The following is a 26,044-nucleotide window of genomic DNA, read 5'->3' on the forward strand; positions in this document are numbered from 1 at the left end:
AATTGTGCCACCCCCGCTCCCAGGCAGATTCTACGCCAAAAATAATGGCAGACAGCTCGGCAATGTGCGCGTAGGAACTAGAGAGGTTAATAGCATAGCAGCCAATAACAAAACCACGAGAATTTCTGAAAATCCCACCAGCTCCGGCGATACCCGGCGCACCGTCCGTCGCGCCGTCGGTATTGACTTTTATCCAGCCCGACGGCGGCGGGTACCAGCGAACAATGATAGGGTCTGGCGGAGGCCTAGCACGGCTCGACAAATTGACAATCCATTTTGGTTCTTGAATGTAAAAGTGAAGCTGATTCTGAAGGAATTGGATTGAAGGGAGATCATTTTCAAAAATAGCCATATTCCTGATGTACCAAATGTACCAAACAGCAGTTATAGAAGCCAAATTCCACAAATTTCTCATAGAAATATGTAAACGGACAACTCTAATCTCCCGGAAAAGATTCCCAAAGGTCAGCATACTACTACGGTGTATGCCAAAAACAGAGAAGACAACACTCCATAGACTATTCGACACAGGACACGTGACGAAAAGATGATCAATTGATTCAATATGGCATTTACACAGTTCACATCTCGAAGCAAGTGAAAAACCACATACCTGTAAATTGGTTTGCACGACAATTTTCCTATGAATCACTAACCAGCAGGTGACAGACCGCCTAGGCGGCACAAAGGCATTCCAAAGGAATTTGTTCCACTCAACTGGAGTGTTGTTATAGAAGGAGCTATAAAAACCTTTGGCAGTATACATACCTGACATAGTCGGCTTCCACATACAAGTATCGGTTCCGTCCCGACTGCCAGAAACCCTCTGAATGTTCAATTGGACAAGATCAGGAAGTCGATGCAAATTAGTCTAGGATTCATCAGCGCGAAAGGAGTGAAGCAGGTCATAAAGCTTGCGCTGTATATTTGTCGGGATGCCGAGCTGATTTGCAACCATCGGTGCAATCCAAGAGTCCGTCCAGAAATTCAATTCAGAGTTGTCTCCAAACCACCAGGTCACTTCCAAACTAATCTGATCATAAATTGGTCGAACAGAGGTCCAAACCGATGAATTTGAAATATAGCGCTTAGGCATACCAGATTGATAAAGGAAACGATTTCGCAGCAAAGAAGGGATATAACCAATTTTTTTGAATCAAATCCCAGCTGAACTTACCAAGAAGAGAATTGTTGAACAGTCCAATATCCTTGATACCTAGCCCCCCAAATTCATACAATTGACAGCACTTCTTCCATTTGACAGTAAGAAGCTTTCTCTGATCCTTGTCCCCAGTCCAAAGGAAGTTTCTGAGCGCTTTAGCAATCTTTGTGGTGAGAGAGGATGACCACTTGTAAATCATAAGTGAGTGAATTAGAGCACCAGTTAATGCAGACTTTATCAGAGTTAGCCTTCCTGCTAAAGAGAGTGACCGCCCCTTCCAGAGACTAAATTTAGCGAGGAAACGATCATAAGCGGCTGTAAATAACGAGCCCTTGGCGCCCCCTGAAAAATTGGCACCCCAAGATAATTAAACGGCAGCCGAGCAACACGAATACCCAGAATATTAATGAGCCGATTGCTGCGCTGATTGCTGATACTGTTCCCAAAATAAATTGCAGATTTATCCCAGTTAACCATGTGACCCGATATGGCTGCATAAAAGTTGAAAAGGTCCTTGACACATTTCATATTTTTGAGAGTAGCCCTGCCAAAAATTAACATATCATCTGCATATAAGAGGTGAGAAGGAAAAAGAGTAGTGTTTGTTGAAACATCTTTCCACATAATTTTGATTTGACAAAATTGTTTAAGTATAATTAAAATACATATTCTAAACACACCAAGTTTAAATGCTTTAATTTATTCTACTAATGTGTTTGTTCAATGTTGAGTTAAAACTGTATAAGACATAAGGATTAAATGGCCCAAGCCCATTACGGAAGCCAAGGCCCAAGTCAAACAACTCAGTACACTCGGCCCGCGTATGTCAAGACGTTGCCGTTTTGAACAAAACGCAACTCAGCAAACGGAAGGATCTAGAAGACCTTCGGGAACAACTTCAAGATGAAGATGCTGAGTAGTCTCGACAAACGTACAAGACAGCAGCTGGCGAAGGAAAACTTCCAGACAAAGTGTTTCCTCTTTTGGCAAAGTTCAGACGACACAGTATGCTGTCCAGTTGACCTTACCATAAAAGGAGAGACCATCTGCTGAGCTGACCGAGGACAGAAGATACACGATTGTGATTGGCCGAGAGCTCTGAGCAAGTCAGGATGACAACGACATATAGCCGTTTCCCTCCAACGGTTATTTCGAAATTCGAAATGACCGACGCCCAGAAGTCTCTATAAATAGTGCCATCATAAGCTTCACAAGACACAGAACTTGATTAAGCAGTTACGCTGACCAAATTTCTACACAAGTTCTGGAAGCAAGAAGCAAAGCAAATCTTACACTACAATTTCTTATATTTGTGTAAAAGTCTAGAGTGATTGTTAAATCGTCTAAAGTGTCTTAGCACATCTTTGTATTAGGACAAAACACTTATCATTTCTAGAGATAGAAAGGAGAGGCTGAGTACTCGGTTTTAAGTACTCAGCGAGAGATTAGGATTGAGTAGAAGTATAGAGGAAGGTACTCTTGTCATACTCAATTGCTGATATTGTAAAGGGTTTGAGGCTCTACCTTTAAAGAGCTCAGTAGAGGATTTGAAATCTCGGAACGTGTTCCGGGGACAGGACGTAGGCTTAGAAGAAGCCGAACCTGGATAAATCTGCTGAGTGAAGTATTTCTTACCTTTAACTCCTTATTTATATTGCTTGCTTTAAATAATCAAAACTGACCAAGTAAAGAGGTCAAATTGAGTTGTGCGCGTTGAACGTCTGAGCTCAGGAATAGACTCTAAGTGCTATCTCCTGACTCAAGTTAAGAAACTGACCTAGTCACCTGTTGACTAAGCCAGTATCTTGCTGTTTACTCAGCGCCGTTGTTCAAACCTTTTTCTTTAGAAAAAGAAGTCTGCCCTAATTGACAAAAAGTTTAAATAGTTCCTAACCCCCCCTTGGAACTATACTTGCAACCTTACAAGGGACCAACAGTGTTGTGATAAACCATGGGTTGAAATTTGCCTTCACCCACCAACTTGGCCAGCCAACGACTAAAGAAGTCCTCTGCAATACCAAATAGAATTGGAGAAAGAGGATCTCCTTGCCGAACCCCACATGAGCAGCTAAAATAGCCCTTGCTACCCCCTCTAAAAGCAATTGACATACGAGCATACCGAAGAACTTCCAAAATCCAGCTTCTAAATTGCAAAGAAAAACTAAAAGATTCAAGAACAGCCAGAAGAAAATTCCAGTCAATGGTGTCAAAAGCTTTCCTGATATCAATCTTCAAAGCCATATTTCCGCCAAAGCAATTCTTGTTTAACATATTTACCCCTTCCGAGGCCGCATCAATGCAATGATGAATGCTTCTGCCAGAAATGAATTTGAATTGGTTATCCGAAATAATGCGCGTGGCGACAGGCGCCAGCCTATCAACAAGGATCTTTGAAATGATCTTATAGTTAAAATTGCTCATGGCGATAGGTCGAAAATGTTGAATTTCATTAGCTTCAACAACTTTGGGAAGAAAAGTCAAAATACTAGAATCATACCTGGTAGCATACAACCAGTATCAAAGAAACTCTGCAACATCTTACAGACATCTGAACCAATTACATCCCAAAAGTGCTGGTAGAAAAACCCCCCATATCCATCTGGACCCGGAGAGCTATCGCGACTAAGACTGAAAACCGCAGCACGGATCTCATCAAGCGCTGGCCGCCGCGTGAGGTTATCATCGTCCACCAAATTGACCAAATCCGGAATAACCATAAAAATAGAATCCTGATTAATAGCTAGCCTGCTGCCAGTAAAAAGAGTGGAGAAGTATTCTACAACATGTTGAGAAATGATATTCTCATCATCAACCAAGATTCCGTTAATGAGAAGAGAATCCATTGATGATTGAATTTTTCTACCTTTTGCCGAACGGTGAAAAAAATTGGAGTTCTGATCTCCCGTTTTAAGCCATTTTCTCTGCTTTTATCACGGAGAAGCAATTCTTGCCAGTGAAGTTGAAGATCAAGATCGCGCTGAGCTTCTGCCTCAATCAGTCGCCAATTCTCATTCAAACCCTGCACTGAGATGTCTCTTTGAATTTCAGCTAGCCTGGACTGAGCAGCAGCAATATTTACTTCCACCCTACCAAAAACTTCTATGTTCCAAATACGCAGTTTAGGCTTCAAAGATTTAAGTTTATGACAAAGAAGTTGCGCCGGTGGAAGAGAAACATGGTTGTTACTCCAATGATCGACAATCAAACCCCTTAGTGATTCATGTGTAGTCCACATAGAGAGGAAACAGAAGCGGGTCAGTCGAGCCAAGCCATTTTTTGCATACCAAAAGTAACGGACTGTGATCAGACTGATGGCGAGGGAGAACAAAACAGCTGATTGAATCCCAGGAATCAACAAAATCATCAGACACAAAAGCCCTGTCAAGTTTACATTCAACATGTTCCGGGCCAATACGGCCATTAGTCCAAATAAATTGCATACCAGAACTATTAATTTCCGCAAGGCCGTTATTATTAATAAAACCGCGAAAGTCCCTACAACAATGGCAGAAGGACTATGACCCGTCTTTTCATGAGTACCGATGACTACATTGAAATCACTGATAACCAGTTTTTTTTTTACTGCCCACAACAGCACTGAGAGAATCCCAAAGCATACGTCTTCTGCCAAAAAAATTACTGCCATAGACGAAAGAGAGCTGAGAGTAAACCGTGGCACTACCATAATTGATCGAGATGTGCTTATCATGACAAAGAATCAGAGAGCAGAGATGAAGAGTACCAATTTTACAAAGAAGCCAAATAGAATTACAAGGATTCCCAGCAACAAACTGCAAGCCAATAGAATTCCAGAAAAAAGAGCGAATCTTATCCAAAGCAACCATAGGTTCAGATATACATACCAGATCCGGATGATTGACAGAACAAATGAGTTTCAGAGCCTTCTACATACTAGGGTTATTAATACCCCTGCAGTTCCAGTAGAGAATGATCATTTAGGTAGTGAAGAACTGCCCCGCTCCTTAGAGCGGGAATCTGCCCCATCTTTTTTTGTCTTGGACTTAGCTTTCTTCCTAGTAGTAATCCATTCGGTATTCACCTCAGGGATGCAATTGATATCAACCATTGGTGAAAAAGGCTATGTGGATCCTTCAGAACCCGATACAGAAATGTTATCTTCATTATTTCGCTCACCCCAACTTTTATTTTCTTCCTCATGTCCCAAACTGTCATTGTTAGCCGATTGGTGCAGCACAAGTTGCAGAGGAGCAACAATTTCGCCCTCCTCTACATCCACAGGATCCTGAACAGAAGTTTGAGGATCCTTCTGAACCTTAGCCTGCTCAGTGTTAGTACGGTTCGCCCCCTGCCCCTTTCCAGAATGAAAAGTCCTCTGGGTCTGTGGCGTAGGTTGTTCCTTGAGATTTCTCCTGCATTTAGCTGAGGTATGTCCAATTGATGAACAAGTTCCACAAAGCGCCGACAAACGCTCATACTCAAGATAAACCCATTGCTTATGACTATCAGTGTCAACTCTAAGCTTTGATTGAATTTCACAAGAAAGATCAACATCAACAAGCACCCTAGCATAATGTCCAAATTCTACATTCACAGTGTTATGATCAAAGCGAATCGGAACCCCAATCACCCATGCAATACTGGCAATTATTCGAGTGTCCCAAAATTCACAAGGCAAATTATATAATCTAACTCATACTTGTGCAGAAGTGGACTTATGTGTGTCAGGATTGAATCCCGGAGTCCAAGGAGTAAACCGAATAATTCTCGGCTTAAGGGAAATGGCACCCATTCCCCAAATAGTTTGCAATGCATTTTCATCGGGCATAATAATTTGGTAAAAACCTTTGCCCAAAGATATAAGTTGCCAATCCATCGTTTCCATACCTGGTTCAGACGTTGCTTCAATTCAGCGTGCTTCCAAGGGCTCTCGCCTTTGTTCAACGAAATTCTCCCAATTACAGAGTGTTGGAACAATTTCACCCGCTCCTCGTATATTGATTGCGGAATTTTGACGGCTCTGAACCCTCCTTCTTCAGAAATCAGAGGCAGAGTCGGGGCCGGGATAGCCGTAGGTATAACGGCCTTCTTAACCACAGCAGCAAATGTCGGCGCTAGCAGAGGAGTCGCCGGAATAGACGGAAGAGAAGTAGATCCAGAGACAAATTTGGAAAAGTCCCGCCGATCAAACAAAAAAGCGATGGACTCTGGACCCGGAATGGACGGCGCGGAGGGAAAGGCTGGCGGCATGGTAGCGCGGGGAGGCCGGCGACGCAAAGGAGAGACCGGCGGCACGGCCCTTCTCCCTCTTTGATTCCCGTATTTGGTATATTAATTTTCCAAAGTGCATTCAAACCCCAAAAAATTATTGGAATAACTAAAAATCAACTTAAAAACAACTAGAACAGAATTCTACTTGTTCTTATCGTTCAGACATTTTATCAAACACCTGTAAGGCATACTAAAGTTTGTGCTTGTTTTATCAAATTGAGGCTTAAACAATTCATACCCATAGACAAAAGAAACATCAGTTACCTTCCAATAACATCAATAGACCATTCCATTCAATCAATTTCATAAAAAACCCAAGCAAAATTAAAGCTCTAGAACTAACTTTGCGATTTGTGGGTGTTGGCTAAGAATTTCGAATAGCTCAGGTGAAAGAGAATTCAACGAGTTATAAGCACTTACTCACTCAGAGATGGAGAATTTGAAGTATCAGTGGTGAATGATGAGCAGCTGCAGTGGAATGGAGTTGAGAACTACGCTAAATGGGAGCGGCAGCGGCAACGGCTCGTGAGAATGCACTGTTTTTTTATTGTGGCTATAACTCCGAGGTATCAATCATATTTTTACTTATTTCGATTATTTATCATTCTAAACATTTCATTTTAATGTATATGTTATATATAATTCAACGGTTTTAATGACTAAATTCATTTAATAAATCTAGATCTAACGATGAATGATCAAATTCATTTGGTCATTAAGATGCATGTGAACATGATTTTATAATTCAGATGTGTAAAGTTCGGATTGGAACGACTTCTAGTGTAGCTATTTGTATTTAAAATAATTTTTATTCGATTAATTCAATAAATTAAGTTTAAGCTTCATTTAATTTAATTTTAGGTCCCGTTTGGTAAGGTGTAGTGGACTTTGTAATGGAATGACCATTACATTCAATGTCCATTATCATGTTTGGTTGCATGTTACAATTTTGGTGTAATAGAATGAGAAAACCATTAGTTAAATTTTGTTCAACAACTCTTGTAATTCCATTACATAGAAAATTAACTTGAATTCTCATTTTATCCAAAAAGCATGTAATTCTAATTCCTACTTTCAAAGCTTCATCTAACCTCTCATTTATCAAATCTCACATCTCATCATTGTCAAAAAAGCAAAAAGTAGAAAAACATGAAAAATTGAAAACGGAAAAAAAAAACAAAAAAAAACGCGAAAAATGAAAAAATAACGGGAAACCAGAAAAAGGAGAATAAAAAAGGGTGAAAAATGTTAAAAATGGAAACTAAAAAAACGAGAAAAATGTAAATAAAAGTATGAAAAAACATAAAATTATACATTAATTTATTGATTTCAGTTAATATAATTTTATATTTGATTTCGATTTAATTTTTTTCATTTTCCGTGTTTTATGCTTTTCACGTTTTTATCATTTTTCATGTTTTTCGTTTATTTTAATTATGTAAATAAAATTTTATAATTACATTTAATTAGGAAAGATAAGTATTGTAATGGTCATTACATCCTATCATTTTGTTTTTATTATATTCTATCATTTTGTTTTATTTGTCAACCAAACAGTATAATAAAATCACCATTCCATTACAAATTAGATATTCATTTTTTAAACACTTTATTTAATGTTGGAAATTACTAATGTGTTGTTTGAGTTTGGGGAAGATCATGATGAAAACGAACTAATTTTGCTGATAACCATATTGCCAACCAAAAATTCATATGTATTATTCTATCGTACTGCCTGGGTGGTAGCCCAAAGCTGTGGAAATATGAAAATTCCAAAGAAAAAAGAGATGGAAATATAAATATTAGACCTGGCAATTTCCGTGTTCGTGTCGTGTCAGGTTTCGGGTTCGTGTCAAAACCTGTAACACAAACACGACACGAAAACTTTTCGTGTCACAAAATCAGAACACGAACACGACCTGCTCTTGACACGGTAAACACGACATGACACGAATTTTTTACACAACCAATTAAATTGACACGACCTGACCTGCTAACACGACCTAACATGCTAACATGACACGACCTGACCTGCTTTTTTATACGCTTTATATTTATACTCTAATAAATAAGAAAAGACATGACTATTTTTAACCTAGTTTATTATAATGTTTAATTTTTTTAATTTCTTTAATTAAATTTCAGGTCAGTTTCGTGTTTTCGGGTTGACACGAAAATTAACGTGTCATTTCGTGTCGTGTCAACGTTCGTGTCGTGTCATAAAACCCTAAACACTAACACTAAAAAAACATGTCGTGTTCGTGTCGTGTCATCGGGTCGTGTGTCGCTTTGCCGGGTCTAATAAATATATATGACATGTTCATTTGTAAAAACAAAACAAAAAAAAAAAAATCTGCCAAGACCAGTTCCAATTTCTCGGTTCGAGACTCGTCAGGCAACCTTTAAATGGATATTCTCCTAATTAAAGCTTCCTGCGTACATCAAGACTAGAATTCGAGATCTAGCTTAAGCGACTTGAAACCCTTAACCACTCAAATCAACCCTAATTCGTAATGGTTTACCCTTTTTCTTTTAGTAGTTAGATCTTATTAATAGGTTCAAAGTTGCAAGTGTAAAATCTATTAAATATAATCAAGCTATTCTGTACTCTTTTCTTATCCATATATTTTGCAACATCTTTCTCTTCAAATTGTTATTCCCGGACCAGTTTGGAGTTGATTAACGGAAAAGCGAAAATGAATCCCAGCACAAGTGGACAACAAAACAAACTCAAATATAGAACGCTTTTAATTGTGAATAAACCTCAACATTTACAGTAACTATTTCAGGGAAAAGATTGTGATGTACTTTGGGAAACGAAATTGTCGAACTCTAGATGAAGACATGAATTCAACAATGAGATAAAATTTTCATAAAAATTATGTTATTACGAAATAAAGAGTTAAATAGTGGGGTTTTTTTTTTTGGAATTGAAATGACAGATTATTGATTCTCCAGAGATTCCATATTTCGTGTGGTATGAACAGAAAAGCATAAAAATGATACAATAATTGTTTTTGTTCTAAAATAAAGACAGTACCCTTAATCGTCACATTAACACAGATAACACAAGGACAAAAGTAAAAAAGAAAAAAAGAAGCTAAACCTGTTAAAAGAAACTGTATGGAAACGGCTAATAACAATTTCTAAGAATTGACAATTCAAAACTGAACCTGATTATAGTGACTCAATAGCTCCCACATTTCTGACCACGTCGGAATAATTTGCAGGGTTCACGTGTAGAGACAAACAGTGCACGATCATTCAGAAAGCCAAGGATCTAATGCTCAATCAATTTTAACTGATGAATAAATCAGTCTGGTAAACCAGAAGCAGGCATAAAAGCCGATAGTACCAGTCAGCACGAAGAATGAATGTGACACAATCAGCATATACCCGAAGTACAAGATACCAGACACTGGCTTTGATATCTCAAGCTTTGTGAAGAAGTAGAAACCAGCATAAAGGAAAAGATATAGCGCAGAGGAACCTGATGTTAGGTACGACCTCCACCACCACAGATAGTCCTCACTGCATAGTTGGAAGTAGCAAAGTACAATTGTGATCTCCGCGCAAGTGATTAGAAGGATCACAAAGACAATGAATAAGAAACCGAAAATGTAGTAGAACTGATGCAACCAGATTGATGTAAGAATGAAGAAGAGCTCAATAAACACAGCTCCGAAAGGGAGAATTCCTCCAATAAGGATAGAGAAGACTGGGTTCATGTACCAGGCTTGTTCGGGGATCTGCCTAGGTATTTTATTTGTTTTCACTGGATCCTCAATTGTTGGCTTCTTAAAGCCAATGTAACTTCCAATAAAGACAAGTGGGACAGAGATACCAAACCATAAAAATACCAGGGCAAACATAGTTCCGAATGGCACGGCCCCAGAAGATTTCTCACCCCATATAAGAGCATTCAAGACAAAGAAAACAGCAAATATTGTTGCAGGAAATATGCAGGCCGTTTTGAGGGTTATTTTCTTCCATTCTGTTCCCTTGAACATCTTATAGAGACGAGCTGATGCATATCCAGCAAAAAGGCCCATAAAAACCCAAAGGAGAAGCATGGCTGTCATCAACCCGCCTCGGTTTGAAGGAGAAAGGAAACCGAGAGCAGCAAAGATCATGGTAACAAGAATCATCCCAAAAAACTGAACACCTGTCCCAACATAGACACAGAGTAAATCTGAATTTACCGGGGGTCTAAAAACATCACCGTGGACCAATTTCCACCCAGTCTCTTCTTGGGCTTCTTCTTGGGTCTCTAGTTGATTGTATTTGGAAATATCCCGATAAAGGGTGCGCAGCATGATCATAGCCACCATACCCGAAAGGAAAAGAACAATCATCAATGAATTAACAATTGAAAACCAGTGAATCTGATCATCAGCCATCAGAAGATAGGTATCCCACCGAGATGCCCACTTCACATCACTTTCCTGCATGGTAAAAAATCAATATTTTTATAGAACATTATTAAAAGCCTGAGGCAATGTTTGAATAAGTTTATACATTAAACAATTAACAAAAGTGAGCATAAAGTCTGACCTGAAACTCAACATCATATGTAAAGATTATGTCCTTCTTCTCCTCTACTTCTTGAGGAGTTTCAGAGTTGGTAACCAAACGTTTTGCATGGGGATCGCAGGTTGTTAAACGGGTATTCTCTTTCTTCCAGTCACCTTCAAACTCATGCTTTACACTAGATTTCATAAAGCATCTAAGTCTCAGCATAAAGGATAACATTATTCAAATTAAGTTTTTAAAAGAGCCTATATAGATAACCTGTATGGTTTTACTTCAAATCCAACAATCCTTGCTGAATCTGTCTGAGCATCTTTGTGATATTTGACAGTAAATGCTAAGTGATTGTGAATAAAATGCTTTTGCTCTTTGCTCTGAAAAAAAAAATAATGCATATAAAAAGGCTTGAACATGTATTTCCATCAATTATGAAAGACAATGTGATTGCTTTGGCACTTACTCCAGCATACTGTCCTCTGAGACCAACATGAAAGCCATGTTGATATACAACGGAATTTTCCTGATCAGGCCTTTGAATTGGGAAAACTAAGGGAAGATTATCCAAGATCCTGTTAAGTGATAAAAGAAACATATGCTAGTAATTCAACAAAATTGCAATATTTTGTTATCAGATAAAATTTACAGTATGCGAGTTCAGTTCGTATTTGAGAGTACATAGGTCCCAGCAAAAATGCCTTACATGTTCACACGATATTCATCATCTATCTTTTCCTTGAATTCCTTTGCAGTTTTTGCATCAAGTGTAACACGGCATAAGATTTTGCACATTTGTGGTTCCCTCATTTTAAACTGTAACAAAATGCATATGTCAGCAATGCCAGTATAGGGCAATATGAACATACATATGAATACTTTGTTTGGGGGAAAATATTCTGCAGGAAAATATTTTCCCAATTTTCCAGTGTTTTGTTTGGACAGGAAAATATGTCAAAGGAAAATAAGTAGTAAGTCAATGGAAAAGGAAGGAAGAAATAAGGGAAAATGTTTTACCTTTTTAAAAGGGTAAAACATTTTCCCCAAAACATACACGTTTAGAGAAAAATGAGAAAAACGTTAAAAAAATGTAAAAATACAAAAATATGAAACACAAAAAAAACATGAATAACGTGAAAACGTTACAAAACACGATAATATGAAAAAAAAAAACCTGCAAAAAACATGAAAAGTGAACAAACGTGAAAAATACAAAAACGCAAAAAAAAGTAAACAATTGAAAAAGCACAAAACATGAAGAATGCGAAAAAATGAGAAAACACGAATTATACAAAAACGTGAAAAATACCAAAAACACGAAAACGTGAAAACATACGAAAAACGCGAAAACATAAAAACGTGACAAGTGAAAAACGCGATAAACATGGAAAGACAAAAAATGCAAACAAAACACGAAAACGTAAAAAACACGAAAACGTGAAAAATACGAAAAAATGAAAAAAAACACAATAATGTTAATAACACGAGAAAACGTACAAAAAATGCCAAAAATGTGAAAATATGAAAAAACTTTTTTCGTGTTTTTAACATTTTTTTTTCACCTTTTCTTGTTTTTCCACTTTTTTCCATGTTTTTAATATTTTTTTAATTTTCGTGATTTTCGCATTTTTTCACTTTTTGTGTTTTTAATAAATTTTCATGTTTTTTTTTGTCTTTTCACGTTTTTAGTGGTTGGAAAATATTTTCTAATGTTGTAGCCAAACACCGAAAAATATTTTCCAGTGTTGTTGCCAAACACTGAAAAATATGTTATTTTCCCTGCATAAAATTTTCCAAAACACAATATTTTCTCCCAAACAAACGAGGCCTAAGATATATAGCTTACCACATATGGGGAGTTTTCTATCCGATCGCCACGGAGAACTTCCCCAAGATTTTCAGCATTGTCAACAATTTTATCTGGACGACAGTATGGTAAAGAATAGTACGAGTAAGGAAGTTGTGTTTTTGTAGAAGTCAATTTGTTCACCTTCACCTTCAGTTCATCCCCCTTACAAAAATAGACAAAATTAAAGCAGGTTAGGTTGAAGTCATGTCCAGAATTGCTTGACTGCAACATCATTAGATCACAAACCACAAACAAGACCAATATTCAATTGGAAAGACATAAATGCCTTATCCATAAAAAAATGGACTCAATTAAAATCCACACTCAGCCTACAAAGCTTCTAAGTATAAAGCCAGTGCATTTAAAATTAAGCAAACATAAAAATCAAAGTGGAATTATTATACTTATACAGCAAGCTGGACGTGCTACCAACCAGATTTGGTTAAGTTGGTGCCTTTTGGACAGGTGTACAAGTGATAAACACATGGCAAGCAGAGAGTCTATCTGCTTGATACAAATTATTTGAATTCTGAATTTAATAAACTGCTTTTTTTCAATTTTTTATTTCCCGGAAGTTTTCTAGGAGATTTTAATTTATATTCCTGATTTGAGGAAGTCTATGATGGGAAGTTTGCTTTGTATCTTTCTAAAGAGCTTGCTGGAATAACACTTAGGCATTAGTTTTGAAAAATTAATTGGTTCCACATCAGGGAATCCTCTCCAAGAAGCTCTCACTGCATTATGCTGAAGATTGGTAGAAAGGGAAAGACTGCCAAGCTTGGGTCCCGACATAATATGTTGGCGAGCTTAGGGCACAAGGTATTCAGACTACAGTTAGGGCTAAATTATTTAACAATTTGACATTATAGCAGGTCGTCATGCTAGACCTATTTACTTTTCAAGTATCAATTTGAGGTCTCTCTGGACATATACCAAGAGGATAAGGAAAGAGACAAAGTGAATGGGAAAAGGAAGAATTTTGAAGGTGAAATGAGCTGTTCAAAGAAATCTTTATCAGTAGCCTTGAGGCAAGGGAAAAAAGAAAAGCTTATCAAAACAAATGGGGACAACAAGAACCTAAGACAAAAAGTTTAGAGCTGAATTTTATAAAAAAAAATGTTCAATTTTCTAACTATCATCATGAATCATGATTATGGCAAATGTGATCCTTTAAAATGTAAGTAGGTATGAGCATTCTTTTGACATCAAACGACAGCAATGATAACTTAGTTTTACTTGGAAGGAGATGCGCAACTATGACAGGGATTACCAGCAATTAAATTAATTGAACTTCTATACCAATTGCAACATAAAATTTGGTCCACCAATCCAGAGCAATGATATAAGGAAATTATCCAAATTGAGACAAATGAGCAAAATATAAAGCAAGTTAACAAGGTTTGAACAATTAGCAGCACACCAGTTCTTTTATACATGACGAAAAGATTGAGAGTTTCATTAGTGGACTTGAGGAAGCTATAGCACTGAGTATTTAGTTGCAGCATTCAAGAGATTTGACTATTGCCATGAGTTTGTCAATGTTATATAAAAGGACAGTGAATCAACAAAGAGAAGAGCCATTTGAGAATCCCAGAACATTATGTCAGTGGCTCTTCTAGAACCCAATCCGCAAAGCAATTATGCAGAGTTGAGATGGACAAGAGAAGAGCCAAAATTTGGCCATCATTGCAAACAGTTATTCTAGTTGAAAGGTATTGATGAAATGTCACCTGAAAGAAAGGACATGGAGGAAACACCAACCTCAATATCACAAAAATCCATCTATTCTTTGTGCTTAAGGTCAAGCATATAGTTCAAGGGAAGTGAAGAGTTATGCAACAAGTTACCGCTTGCAAATAAGATTTGGTTAAGTTGGTTCCTCTAGGACAAGTGTGCAAATGGTGGACAAATGGCCAACTAGGGAACTTCCGGGAAAATCCACAAGTTCAAATCCGGATTGCACATGCACACATGCAGAGATACACGAACATACATATACTGAAATTAAAAAGAAAAAAAAATCCTGCAAAACTAATCTAAACTTAGGATTGATAATTAAAAAAAATCACAAAATATAATTTCTGCAGTCATCTTCAATCCAAATAACTTTTAATTCATTCATTCTTCAGTAGAAAAACTAATTAAAACTAGTTAGTTACAGTTCATTAAGTGCTGAAATGTTTTTAGTAATCATGACAACATCAAAGCAAACAAATGTTATATATATATATATATATATATATATATACATGTATCATGCATATTCTCCAATGCTTTACTGCTTAAATTAGGTGGCATTTTTTCTCTCAAAGTGCATCAAGGCATTTACAAAAATGTTTAGATTTACACGAAGCATATTCAAAGTATAATGTAGTTCAAGTCAAAAACCATCATAAGGAAGTCTTTCTTCTCACTTTTCTGAGCCATATGTGAAAAACAAATTACTGTAATGTGTTGCTAGACGCTAGAAGGCAAAATTATCAACAAGAAAGAAATAAATATTAAAACAAATAATTACTCCAATTTCCAAAAATAAAAATGAAAATGAACTCTTCTTTTTAACCCTTAAATTCTAAGAAACCAAAAGCAGCTATAGTTGACAGAGTTGATCTAATAGATCCTTTAATCGCTCAAAATTGAATTGCCTATGAAAGTCAATTCATACAGTTAACCAATTCATACACTTAACCAACTAATGCCATCTCCAGAATTCCTAAACTTGCATCGTTAATAGTATATTAGCCAACCACAACTAGCAAAACGCAGCATAGATCTCAACCAAAGAGAGACCAAATAACTAAAGATGATGATCCATCCTACAAATAAAATAAAATAGAAAATAAATCAAAGAGCGTGATCCCGCAACAAGTATCATATACAGTAGGGTCAAAAAAACAAATTCAACAAGATCTAGACCTAATCAATATATCCCAAAACAGAAGTTAAAGTTGATATAGAAAATGAAGAAGTTACTGTAAGGAAATCCTCAGGGGCGACGCCAGGGAGATAGAAGCAATGAGAGTGGACCAAGAGGAAAGCAAAAACGCAGATCCATGATTTGAATGCGAGAGAAGCTCTCGCCATAGTAGAAGAAAGAGCTGGAAAATCTAGATCCAACAATTTTCTACTCTTTTTCTTCTCCTTTACTCTCAGTTTCTCTCTCTAAAAATTGTTCAAGCTTCTATTTGTGTACAAGATTAAAAATGGGGAGTGTTTCGTTTGTACCTTACTAATACAACAGGGGAAACACGAGGGCAAGGCAGGCTCCCAGCGGCCCACGAGCCACAATACAAAAACAGAGTTGGTGGATTTCGATAGACATTTTTGTTAATTTATTTGCCGTACGATCTTAACTTCATCTTGCGGTTGATATTATATTAGGAAGTTATTAGTTTTTTTCTCTTCATAAAAAAAAAAAAAAAAAAAGAAAGAAAGAAAGAAAGAAAGAAAGAAAGAAAGAGAGGTGTGAGCTGCTATATACCGCACCCAAATTCCGGTCCACCGCCCATTTGTGACATATTTGCCCTCCTCACTTTTTGAAACAAGAAAATGGAATTTTCTCAAATCATCTCTATCTTTTTTGGGTTTTCTCTCCAAAATCATAAACCTGAACAACAATAATTAAAATTATGAACATAATTGATATGTGACAATCCGAACCGTGAAAATGGATGATTACGAGTCGGAAACATTAAGATTTATATTTTTTTATCAAAGAACTCATGAAAATAATACATATTTTTCATGACGATTTTGCATTTTTCGTCAAAAATTAGAAGAATTTTTAATTTTTCGTCGCAAAAAATTGAATGATTTAGTATTTTTCGTCACTAAAAATTTTACGATTTTGTATATTTCAAAATTTGGCCTAAACGAATGCGTCATACCACCTGACCCATGGCGGGAACGGATGCGGCGTACCACCCGATCCATGGCGGAACGGATGCCGCATCCGTTCCCACCATGGCGGGAACGGATGCCGCATACCATCCGACCCATGGCGGGAACGGATGCCGCATCCGTTCCGAACATGGGTCGGGTGGTATGCCGCATCCGTTTAGGCTAAATTTTAAATTTTCTCTCAAATTTTTTTTCTCAATTTTGACAAAATTTTTATGGCAAGGGCAAAATTGTCCAATGGGGGCGGTGATAGCAATTTTGGGTGCGGTATATAGCAATACCCATTACTATACCTAGCCACTGATTCCTACACATAGTCTCGGGAATAGACCGAAATACTCTTTGCCTAAACTTTGAAAAATCTCAAAACCTCTCAAACACCCTAAACTCTATTCGATCAAATCCGGACTAATTTCTCAATGAAAACATGGATTGTGGGAGAGGCGGAAGAGGCAAAGCACTAATGGTACGAAATCCGGTTTAATTTTTTCGATTTTTGCTTCGTTTTTGAATCTGTTCGAGTTTAGGGGGAAAACCGAATTCGGGGCTGGGGCGTGAGGCTATCACGCCCGCACTTATGGTGCGGCGTATGAACATCACGTCGCACCATAGGTGCGGGCGTGATAGCCTCATGCCCGCACCTATGGTGCGGCGTGATGTTCATACGCCGCACCATAGGTGAGGGCGTGATAGCCTCACGCCCTCACCCATGTGAGGGCGTGATAGGCTCACGCCCGTCCCTATTTCGGGATTTTTTTTTTTGTAAAATAAATTTTATTTTATTTAAATTTTAATAACTGTTATTTGTTTAAATTAATTTGATTATAATTTTTATTTTTGAGAAATTTGTATGTTGTAAATTTTATTTTGTTTAATTATAGTTAAATTTAGTTGTTATAAATTTTATTTTGTTTAATTTAATTTAGTTTAAATTTTTATGTTGTAAATTGTATAATGTTAATTATATGTAAATTTAGTTGTTGTAAATTATATTTTTGTTTAATTTAATTTTGTTTAAATTTTTATGTGTAGACGGAGCGGGAGACTGTCGCGGGGAAGTATATCTCGTCATCAGCTCGTCGCCTAGATACGAACGAGGAGGAGGATACACTACGCCATACGAGACTGCATGGTATTGATGTATCAGGTCGTAGACGGAGAGGGGATGGGACGCAGCAGGTGCGGGAGGCTTCGATTGAGCAGGCTGTGTTGGATCAGCCCGAGATTGGGGGAGCGGAGGCAGATTATTCTGATGACCGAGATCATGGACTTAATATTGTGGATGAGTATTTCTAAGAGATAGTCGAGGCACAGCGACGGTCGGGATCTGGTGGTGATGGTGATGATGTGCAGCCGACCCAGGGCTCGAGCAGATAGCGTGTCACGTCCGTATCCTTACTTTTTTTATTTATTATACCTCGAACCCTAAGTTATATTATATTCGTTTTAGGATTAGTCGATTAATTGGGTGTTACGGGTATAGTTTTGAGGGTAATTGTACATTTTTATAACAATTATAAGTTTAGGGTAAGTTTTAAAAAAAAATAGATTTTTGGAGAACCAAAGTGAATAATTATCCACTCAAATCAAGGCCTATATATAGGATAAATTCAGAATTATTGATCATTTTGATCAAAACACTACCTTCTACATTGTTCTTACTCCATTTTCTCTCCTTTCTCCTCCACCTTCAACCACCGCCAAAAACAGGGCAGCTCCACTATTTTGGGTGTTGCCGGAGATCTAACCGTCCAAATCACCTCAAATTTTAACTGGAGACTCTAGACACATAGAAGAAACTTCTGACCGGAGGGATTTTGATTTGGAGTAGTTTACAAAGAACACGGGATAGGCAGATTTGGGACAGATTTAGGGTTTTGGTGGTGTTGTTCTCAAATTTAGGCTAAGGTAAGTAACTATCAACTAGTTTTGGTTTGCATGTATAAATATATGTATATTGAGCTATAAATTTTCATGAATTTATCTCCTAAGGGTTTTCTTAGAAATGATTTGAGTATTGGTTGTTGATTTGAGTTTGTGTTCAAGTTTGAAGGAAATGAGTTCAGAATGGTAATTTTGGACTATTTTAATTCATACCTTGATGTTGAATTGATTTTCTTAAGAGTTTGATTATTATTTGGTTCAATTGATGTTGAATTGGTTTTCTTAATGGATATTTAGTTCAATTGATGTTGAATTGGTTTTCTTAAGGGTTTAAGTGTTATTTGGGTTCAATTGATGTTGGTTAGAATTTCTTTAAGAGTTTTAATGTTATTTTGGTTCAATTAGTGTTCAATTGGAATTCTTTAAGGGTTTTAATGTTATTTAGGTACAATTAGTGTTCAATTGGATTTCTTTAAGGGTTTTAGTGATATTTTGGTCAATTGGTGTTAAATTGGATTTCTTCAGGGGTTCAATTGCTATTTTGGTTCAGTAAATGTTGGATTTCGATTTATTGATGATTGAAGTAAATTTTGATCTATTTGATGAGAAAATGTATACAATTGAAGTTTGGTTGGATCTTGGATAAAGTTTGTATCCATCAGGAGTAGTCCGGATGGGTGGTTTGATATTTGAAGACCATGTTAAGTGAGGAACATGGCCTGTGTATACAGTCAAAAGACCTAGTCGGGTATTGGCAGCGAAGTGTTGGGTAAGACCAATACGGGATTAGGCATGGTTAAAGAGACGTCTCGATCATGTTTGTGTGTTGTGGATTGGTTTACGAGGGGATACTCGGTGATATATACGATGTTGAATTTGATTCGAACTTTGGTCTTTAGTAAACATTTATATAAGAATCATTACATTTTGATTAAGTTTGATTTGAGATTATTGATTAAAATTCCGTTTTAATTCGATGTTGTTTACAAGTTAATAAGTTTAAGGTTTGGTTTGGTTAAATGTTTTCACAAATGTATACATATAGCTACTTTACGTAAAAACTAGTTTCTATAGTTGATAGTTGCTTACTGAGTTTTTTGTCTCATGTTTTCAAATGTTTTAATGTTTTTAGGCAAAGAAGTACGAGGTACTGAGGGAAGTGTTCGATACTAGGGCGAGGATAAAATACGGCCACGATTGTCCAAGTCGTCTTCTAGGGTATTGCATACCATTTTGTACATGTAGATATAGGTTTGCTTTGTGCTTGTGAATGTTTAGGCATCCGAGTTGCCAATCTTGAAAGGATAAAGAAGTCGTGGTATGCTGATATTTTGGTCTGAATGTCCAACTATGGTGTTAATTTATGAGATTAGGCAAATTAAAAGTTAACATGTTAGAATTGGAGTAATTTTCTATGTTTCGAACTCGTTTTGGTAAAACGCACGAGAAAAGGATTCGTATTTGGAAATTATAAATAATTTTCGACCTTTTACAAATGTAAAAGTATATGTGGAAAATGTTTTTAAGTTCAAACATGATTTGTAATTCTTAACATTTGATTGTGAGATGTTACTTTCGACTCGTTCATGTCTGTGGTAATGTCTCACTGTCATATCCGATTCTATTTTGGATCGGGTTTGACACAGCGCAGAGGTGGTCGTTTTGCTAGTACATGTATTATTTATAGTTTTAGTATTATTTAAATTCTAGTATAGTATTTACAATTTTAGTATAATATTTAAAATTTTAATATTATTTAAATTTTGGTATTATATATAATTTTAGTATTATTTAAATTTTAGTATAGTATTTATAATTTTAGTATTATTTAAATTTTTAGTATAGTATTTATAATTTTAGCATTATTTAGTATAGTATTATTTAAAATTTTAGTATGATTTATAATTCTAGTATTATTTATTTCAGGGACCAGCAAACGTCTTAAAGCTAGTGAGGACCACAGCTGGATTGTTTCTAGGCCGGTTGATGGTGGCCCCATTGATAGTTCCGTGATTCCTAATTTTCTAGGACATGTTGCCTCACGGATGCTGGGAGGGGATCTTCGATCGTATCTGACATGCTACAATAGATCATTAGCATGTCAGTCATTAGTGGGATGGAGTGCGACACCCAAGGTAAGAATAATTTGGTCAATAAATTATTTTACTTATTATTTTTAACCCTAAACCTCAAAAACATTCAGTAATTGTATATGTGTCATGTTTACAACTGCGGGATATCTGACCTCCCATCCACCATGTTCAAGCACCTGGACGCGCCGCTGATATCTGCGTTCGTGGAGCGGTGACAGCCCATTACGAACTCCTTCCACACGCCGTTCGGGGAGATGACTATTCTACTGCATGATGTATGGTAGATTGTGCGTATCCCGGTCCACAGTCAGATGGTCTTCGAGTCATGCAGTGTTGAGCGGCTGCATGCCATGTGTATGATGATGTTCGGGGTCCCTCAAGAGGAGTTCCTATCGCCAGCCCGATATTACTGGAGTGGTGGAGGTGTTTTTGCTGATGTTGTGGATAGACTTACCCACGAGGGGAAGGGTCGGGATGACGAGACTCGAGCCACATCGTGGATGTGGCTTATGTTCGGATCCACCTTGTTTGTCAACAAGAGTGGTGATAGAATCAGGCCCTCCCATCTCTTTGAGGTTCACGGTGGTGTCAGAGGAGTAGCTGGACTTTCTTGGAGGTCTGCTACACTTATCACGTTATGTAACATCCGTAATTTTAAAGGGTACTTTTCAAAATAAATTTTATAGTATATATTATTATTATAATATTAAAAAAAGTAAATTTATTAATTTTATTATATTAAGTGAATCTATTTAATTATTTAATTATTATTATTTTATATTTTATACTTATTATTATTATTAATAATTTTGGAATCAAAATAATTAATTATTTAATTATTGTTAGTTTTAGTTACACGGGTGCGATTTCAGGGTTTTGGGAATCAAAAACCAAATACCTACTTCTCTCTTTCTTTTTCTTATTTTCTTTAATTATATTTTTTTTTCCATAACTCCATATTCTAGTCACCTCTTGAAACGAAAATCATATCATTAAATTCCTTGTTTCGTGAGTAACATTTTGAGACCACTATTGATATTTTTCTGATCGAAAAATATGGTGGCCGGAGCAGGTATTTTGCACCGTAAAAGTATTAGATCCCAACCTTTTAGGCAATTTTAATATTGAATGGAATGTACTTTTGGACTCCCCTAATCGTTGGCTATCTCGTGATAGTCTCGGTTCACGATTCCGGCATCTCCGGTGAACCTCCGGCGGCCGACCACCGCGCTCCGGTGAACCTCCGGGGAGCCAGTAACGAGTCAATTAGAACCCGAATAATTTGATTAGCTTTTTGGGACGAGAGATAAACTTAATTGCTTATGATTATATACATATGTCTCTATATATATAGTTATGTGAATGTCTATTAATATATTGTCATTGAATAATTAAGTATATGTTGAACAAATGATGAGTATTTAATTATCATTTAATTGATACTTGATATATATATATATGGTGATTTGAGATTGGAGTTTCAAATGTTATCTGTATAGTTGAATTTATTAATATAAGGTTTTGTTTCTCTTAAAATCGGATTGCTCATGTATTTACCTATCGAGATAATTAGTTATGAAATTATACCATGGTAGAAAGGTGAATGTATATGAGTTCAGAAGATTATGAATTATGAAATTGTGTTGGATTATGTTTGAGTTAGAACAAAACATAAATAGCTAACTTAAGTGGATAGGTACAATGGTCTGGAGGTTTGTTGATACTGTGATCACATACACCTGTCTTGAAAGAGGCGAGGATAAGGTGTTATTAAATTTTGGATTGGGCTTGGTACTGTCTTGCAAGATTAAACGATAGCAGTACCGTTATAAAAAGTACTTATATTATGAAGTCTCAAGGTTGTGTGTCTTGCAAGAGTAGACGATAACGCATACCTATTTTGATGTTAAACACCATAAGACCATTAGACATATTTCACTTAAGTTTAGCTAGGACCCTTAAAATAAATATAATAACTTTAGGGTATTATGTGTAATAAAGAGTCTGGTTTAGGATGTCATTTATTTAATTTTAATGATTTCATGATATATACTATATATGAACTGTAGGTGTATATGTATATATATAAACATTCATAATTATGCTTATTTAATAGGCAGCTCATCAATTGGCATGTTGAAATTTTCAGGCTAGGTTCAGAGGTTCTCCTATTTACTAGATTTTCAGATCTACCTGCATTCAGGATGGTCACCACAACCGTCTCATTCCCATTAACAATTTCATAGACATTCATTAGGATTTATTATATTATTGGATTTGATTATTTGCTTAATTTTAAGTGAACATTATTGACGGGTTAAATTGTTTGGTTGGTTATTTAATTTTTGGGTTATGAGATTTTGGTAGACGGTAATAAATGAGGAGCATTTATATAGTTATGTTGGTGTTTGTGCTTAATTATGATAATTGCTTGGTTTCTATGTGTTTTCAATGTGACCCGGGACGGGGTTACACGTTATATCGACAGCTGGGGATAGCGAGCAGAGGAGAGTGCTCGGGTATTTGCGGATGTTTGACCCTTCTCCAGGCATGGATATATGAGTATTTTTTGGTGTTCCGGCTCCATCGACTACCACTCCAGATCCCAACTGATTCTCCCCGGGCATGCAGATAGGAGGTCGGGGATCCAGGGAGGAAGGTCGCCCAACTCGAGACCATACATGCACAGTTGGACCGCATGACGGCAACCGAGGTATTATTTAACATTTTGGTATTATTTAACATTTTAGTATTATTTATAGTATATTATTATTTATAATTGAATAATATTTTTTTATAGGTGACGTGGTTGCCTTATGGTCCAGTCGCCGACGACGATCAGCTACGAGTGTCCTACGCCGGTTGGATACGATGTAGAGACATTGTTGAGCCGTATATGCCTGATCGAGTCCTATGTCGGGTTAGATATGTTCAGCCTATTCCGATTGAGCGTATTTAGACCTGATACTGCATTTCGGCCATGGAAGTCTTTATCGTACAGACTCACGCATTCATCTGTCACAGTTGATGATACCTGGCGGAGATTTCCATTGACTCGTGGCGTTGATCGGAGGAGATGCCAGCCAGTTGGATACGATCCCACTGCTTGTGATGCGGGGTACATGGAGTGGTAGAGACGATATTCACATCCTCATCTCCTTCATGCCCCTCGGGATGGGCCGGTCCGACATGCTCGCTCCAACAGCGAATATGTAAGTTTATTATTATTTTGTTATTTATTATTGGTTTACATATGTTTGTTTTCTAATATTTATTTTTCTACAGTAGGTTAGCCGTTTGTGGCGTATCACTCAACGGTCGGTAGTCGGGCGACATGATGAGGAGGGTCCACTTATTATGAGAGATATGGATGAGTGGCGCCGGGAAGACTGATATATGTTGTTATTTACTAGAACTTATTGTTTTTAACACATTTTAACACTTTTGAAATTATATGTAATATTTTGTGTTTATTAATTAATTTTAGTGTTAATGTTGTTAATTTTTATTTTTAAAAGGTTAATCAGCAATAAACCGTTTAATCCGAGTAATCCGCAATAAACCGTCTATTCCACAGTAAACCACATAAAACATACACTTAATATAAAAAAAATTCCCCCAGCCACGCGGGCGTGAGGCTATAACGCCTCACAATTGTGGTGAGGCGTGATAGCCTGACGCCTCACCTTGTGGTGAGGCGTGTGTATATCACGCCTCACAACAAGGTGAGGCGTGATTTCCTCACGACCGCGTGGTGGGAGAGGAAAAAACCCTCCATTTCCCACTCTAAAACCTCAAAGGGTATTTTCATCCTTTCACGAGGCTACGGGTGGGAAATTGAGGCTATATTTAACAACACCCAAAAAATTACATCTCAAAAGTGGGGATGCATTTTTTACTGGGCTGGTTTAACGATATTAGAGAAATTTACTTATAAATTCACACTTATATCAAGTTTTAATTTTCAATTATATCAAACTAATAAAAATTATTATTATTAATTTATTTTATAAATTAGAGTTTATAAATTAAGAGGGCATTTGGTATTTTATAGGATAGAGATAAAGATAAAAATTATGATAAGGATAAAAATAAATGGTTAGGATAAGGATAAAAATATGATAGTCGACAATTATTATTCAATGTTTGGTATATGGGATTGATTCAAAAAAAATGTTTGGTATATGGGACAGTGATAGGGATAAAATAATACATTTTACTATTTTAACCTTATTTAAACTACATAACATTAATTTGAGAGATAAGATTGACTTTTCCATCCTATTAAATAGCAGGAGATTATCTCACCACCTTATACCACCCCATCTTGGGTATAAGATTTGAGGGATAAGACTCATATCTCTCTTTTATCTTCCTAACCTATCTTTAAAACAATAGATAACTCTTCTCAGTTTTTTTATCCATATCCCCGTGTCTTTATCCCATCTAACAACGTAAATGACTCTTCCGGTAACAACGTAAATGACTCTTCCGGTGACCCCCCCCCCCCGCATCTTCTAACGCCCAATATCTTGCTCTCCAAGCTTGCATGTAAGACATGTTGGTTTTATACACTTTCTCAAAATCTTTCACAATGTCCTGCAAGTAGTATGTCGATAACTCATTTCCCCGATTATCTGTGATGTGGTAACATTTGATCTCTGGTAGATGTGTGTTTGTTCATTTCATCCATTATTCAAAGCCTGAACATATCGGAATTGGGTATTGCAATACCTCTAGCATGCCATTTATATGTCTTATCATGCTTACATCTAACTTCAAATATGGACTTGTTAGACTTGTACACTCTCTATTCGAACATGTTCTTAACTGCGTATTTTTCAAGTGCATCTTACAATGATCGTTTGTTTGAGAATATATCATGCACCTTTAAACCGATAACCCCTTTTGATGCACTAGATTCAATAGAAAGCACATGTGCATTATGGACCTCTAGGAGCCATCGAAATGGATCGGTCCTCTTTATTCTTCTTTCTTCATCATCCACCTCATAGATACTTACTGATACATTGCTTTTGGGATGATATTGTTTCCAATGGGTTGGTTGTTTATCACATACCGTATCTTTGTTTACCATTTCTTCGGGATCAAAATGACCCTAAAATATCTTTTTCATTTATCATTTTTTCAGGAACAAAAACTGGATTCGAGTTAATTTCATCTAAACCAGGGTTGGATACGAGGTTGAAATCATCGATATTTTCTTTGCCTGGCTAATGAGTTTTGATTTCAATAGTTGTGCCCACATCAGCGGTTTCGTCCACTTCAATGATGACATCACAACTTGATTGAATAACATTCTCTGTCTTCATAGCTTGCGGTAGTTATGCATGTATTGTTCGTGATTCAAAATTAACATAT

The 26,044-nt window shown here is 36.7% G+C and overlaps 1 protein-coding gene across 1 annotated transcript; it reads right to left on the reverse strand.

Annotated features, from left to right (window-relative positions):
- Positions 1-9,412: 9,412 nt before the first annotated feature.
- On the reverse strand, positions 9,413-16,020 carry LOC136202204 (transmembrane 9 superfamily member 8-like). The gene is made up of 7 exons (XM_065992702.1): positions 15,759-16,020; positions 12,783-12,947; positions 11,643-11,752; positions 11,403-11,511; positions 11,204-11,316; positions 10,967-11,120; positions 9,413-10,857 (listed from the first exon to the last, which is right to left on the reverse strand). Exons 1-7 carry the CDS (start codon positions 15,867-15,869, stop codon positions 9,700-9,702), a joined length of 1,920 nt encoding a protein of 639 aa, XP_065848774.1. The 5' UTR covers positions 15,870-16,020; the 3' UTR covers positions 9,413-9,699.
- Positions 16,021-26,044: the final 10,024 nt, after the last annotated feature.

Source organism: Euphorbia lathyris, chromosome 8 (assembly GCF_963576675.1).
Source record: "Euphorbia lathyris chromosome 8, ddEupLath1.1, whole genome shotgun sequence".
Lineage (NCBI taxonomy): Eukaryota > Viridiplantae > Streptophyta > Magnoliopsida > Malpighiales > Euphorbiaceae > Euphorbia > Euphorbia lathyris.

What these genes read in the sequence shown, in the direction of transcription:
- LOC136202204 (XM_065992702.1), bottom strand. Translation starts at nt 15,869, where the DNA reads ATGGCGAGAGCTTCTCTCGCATTCAAATCATGGATCTGCGTTTTTGCT. An exon ending in GATGAATATCGTGTGAACAT is followed by an intron (nt 11,512 to 11,642) that starts GTAAGGCATTTT and finishes ATCACTTAACAG; the next exon opens with GATCTTGGATAATCTTCCCT. An exon ending in TTTGAAGTAAAACCATACAG is followed by an intron (nt 11,121 to 11,203) that starts GTTATCTATATA and finishes TATGAAATCTAG; the next exon opens with TGTAAAGCATGAGTTTGAAG.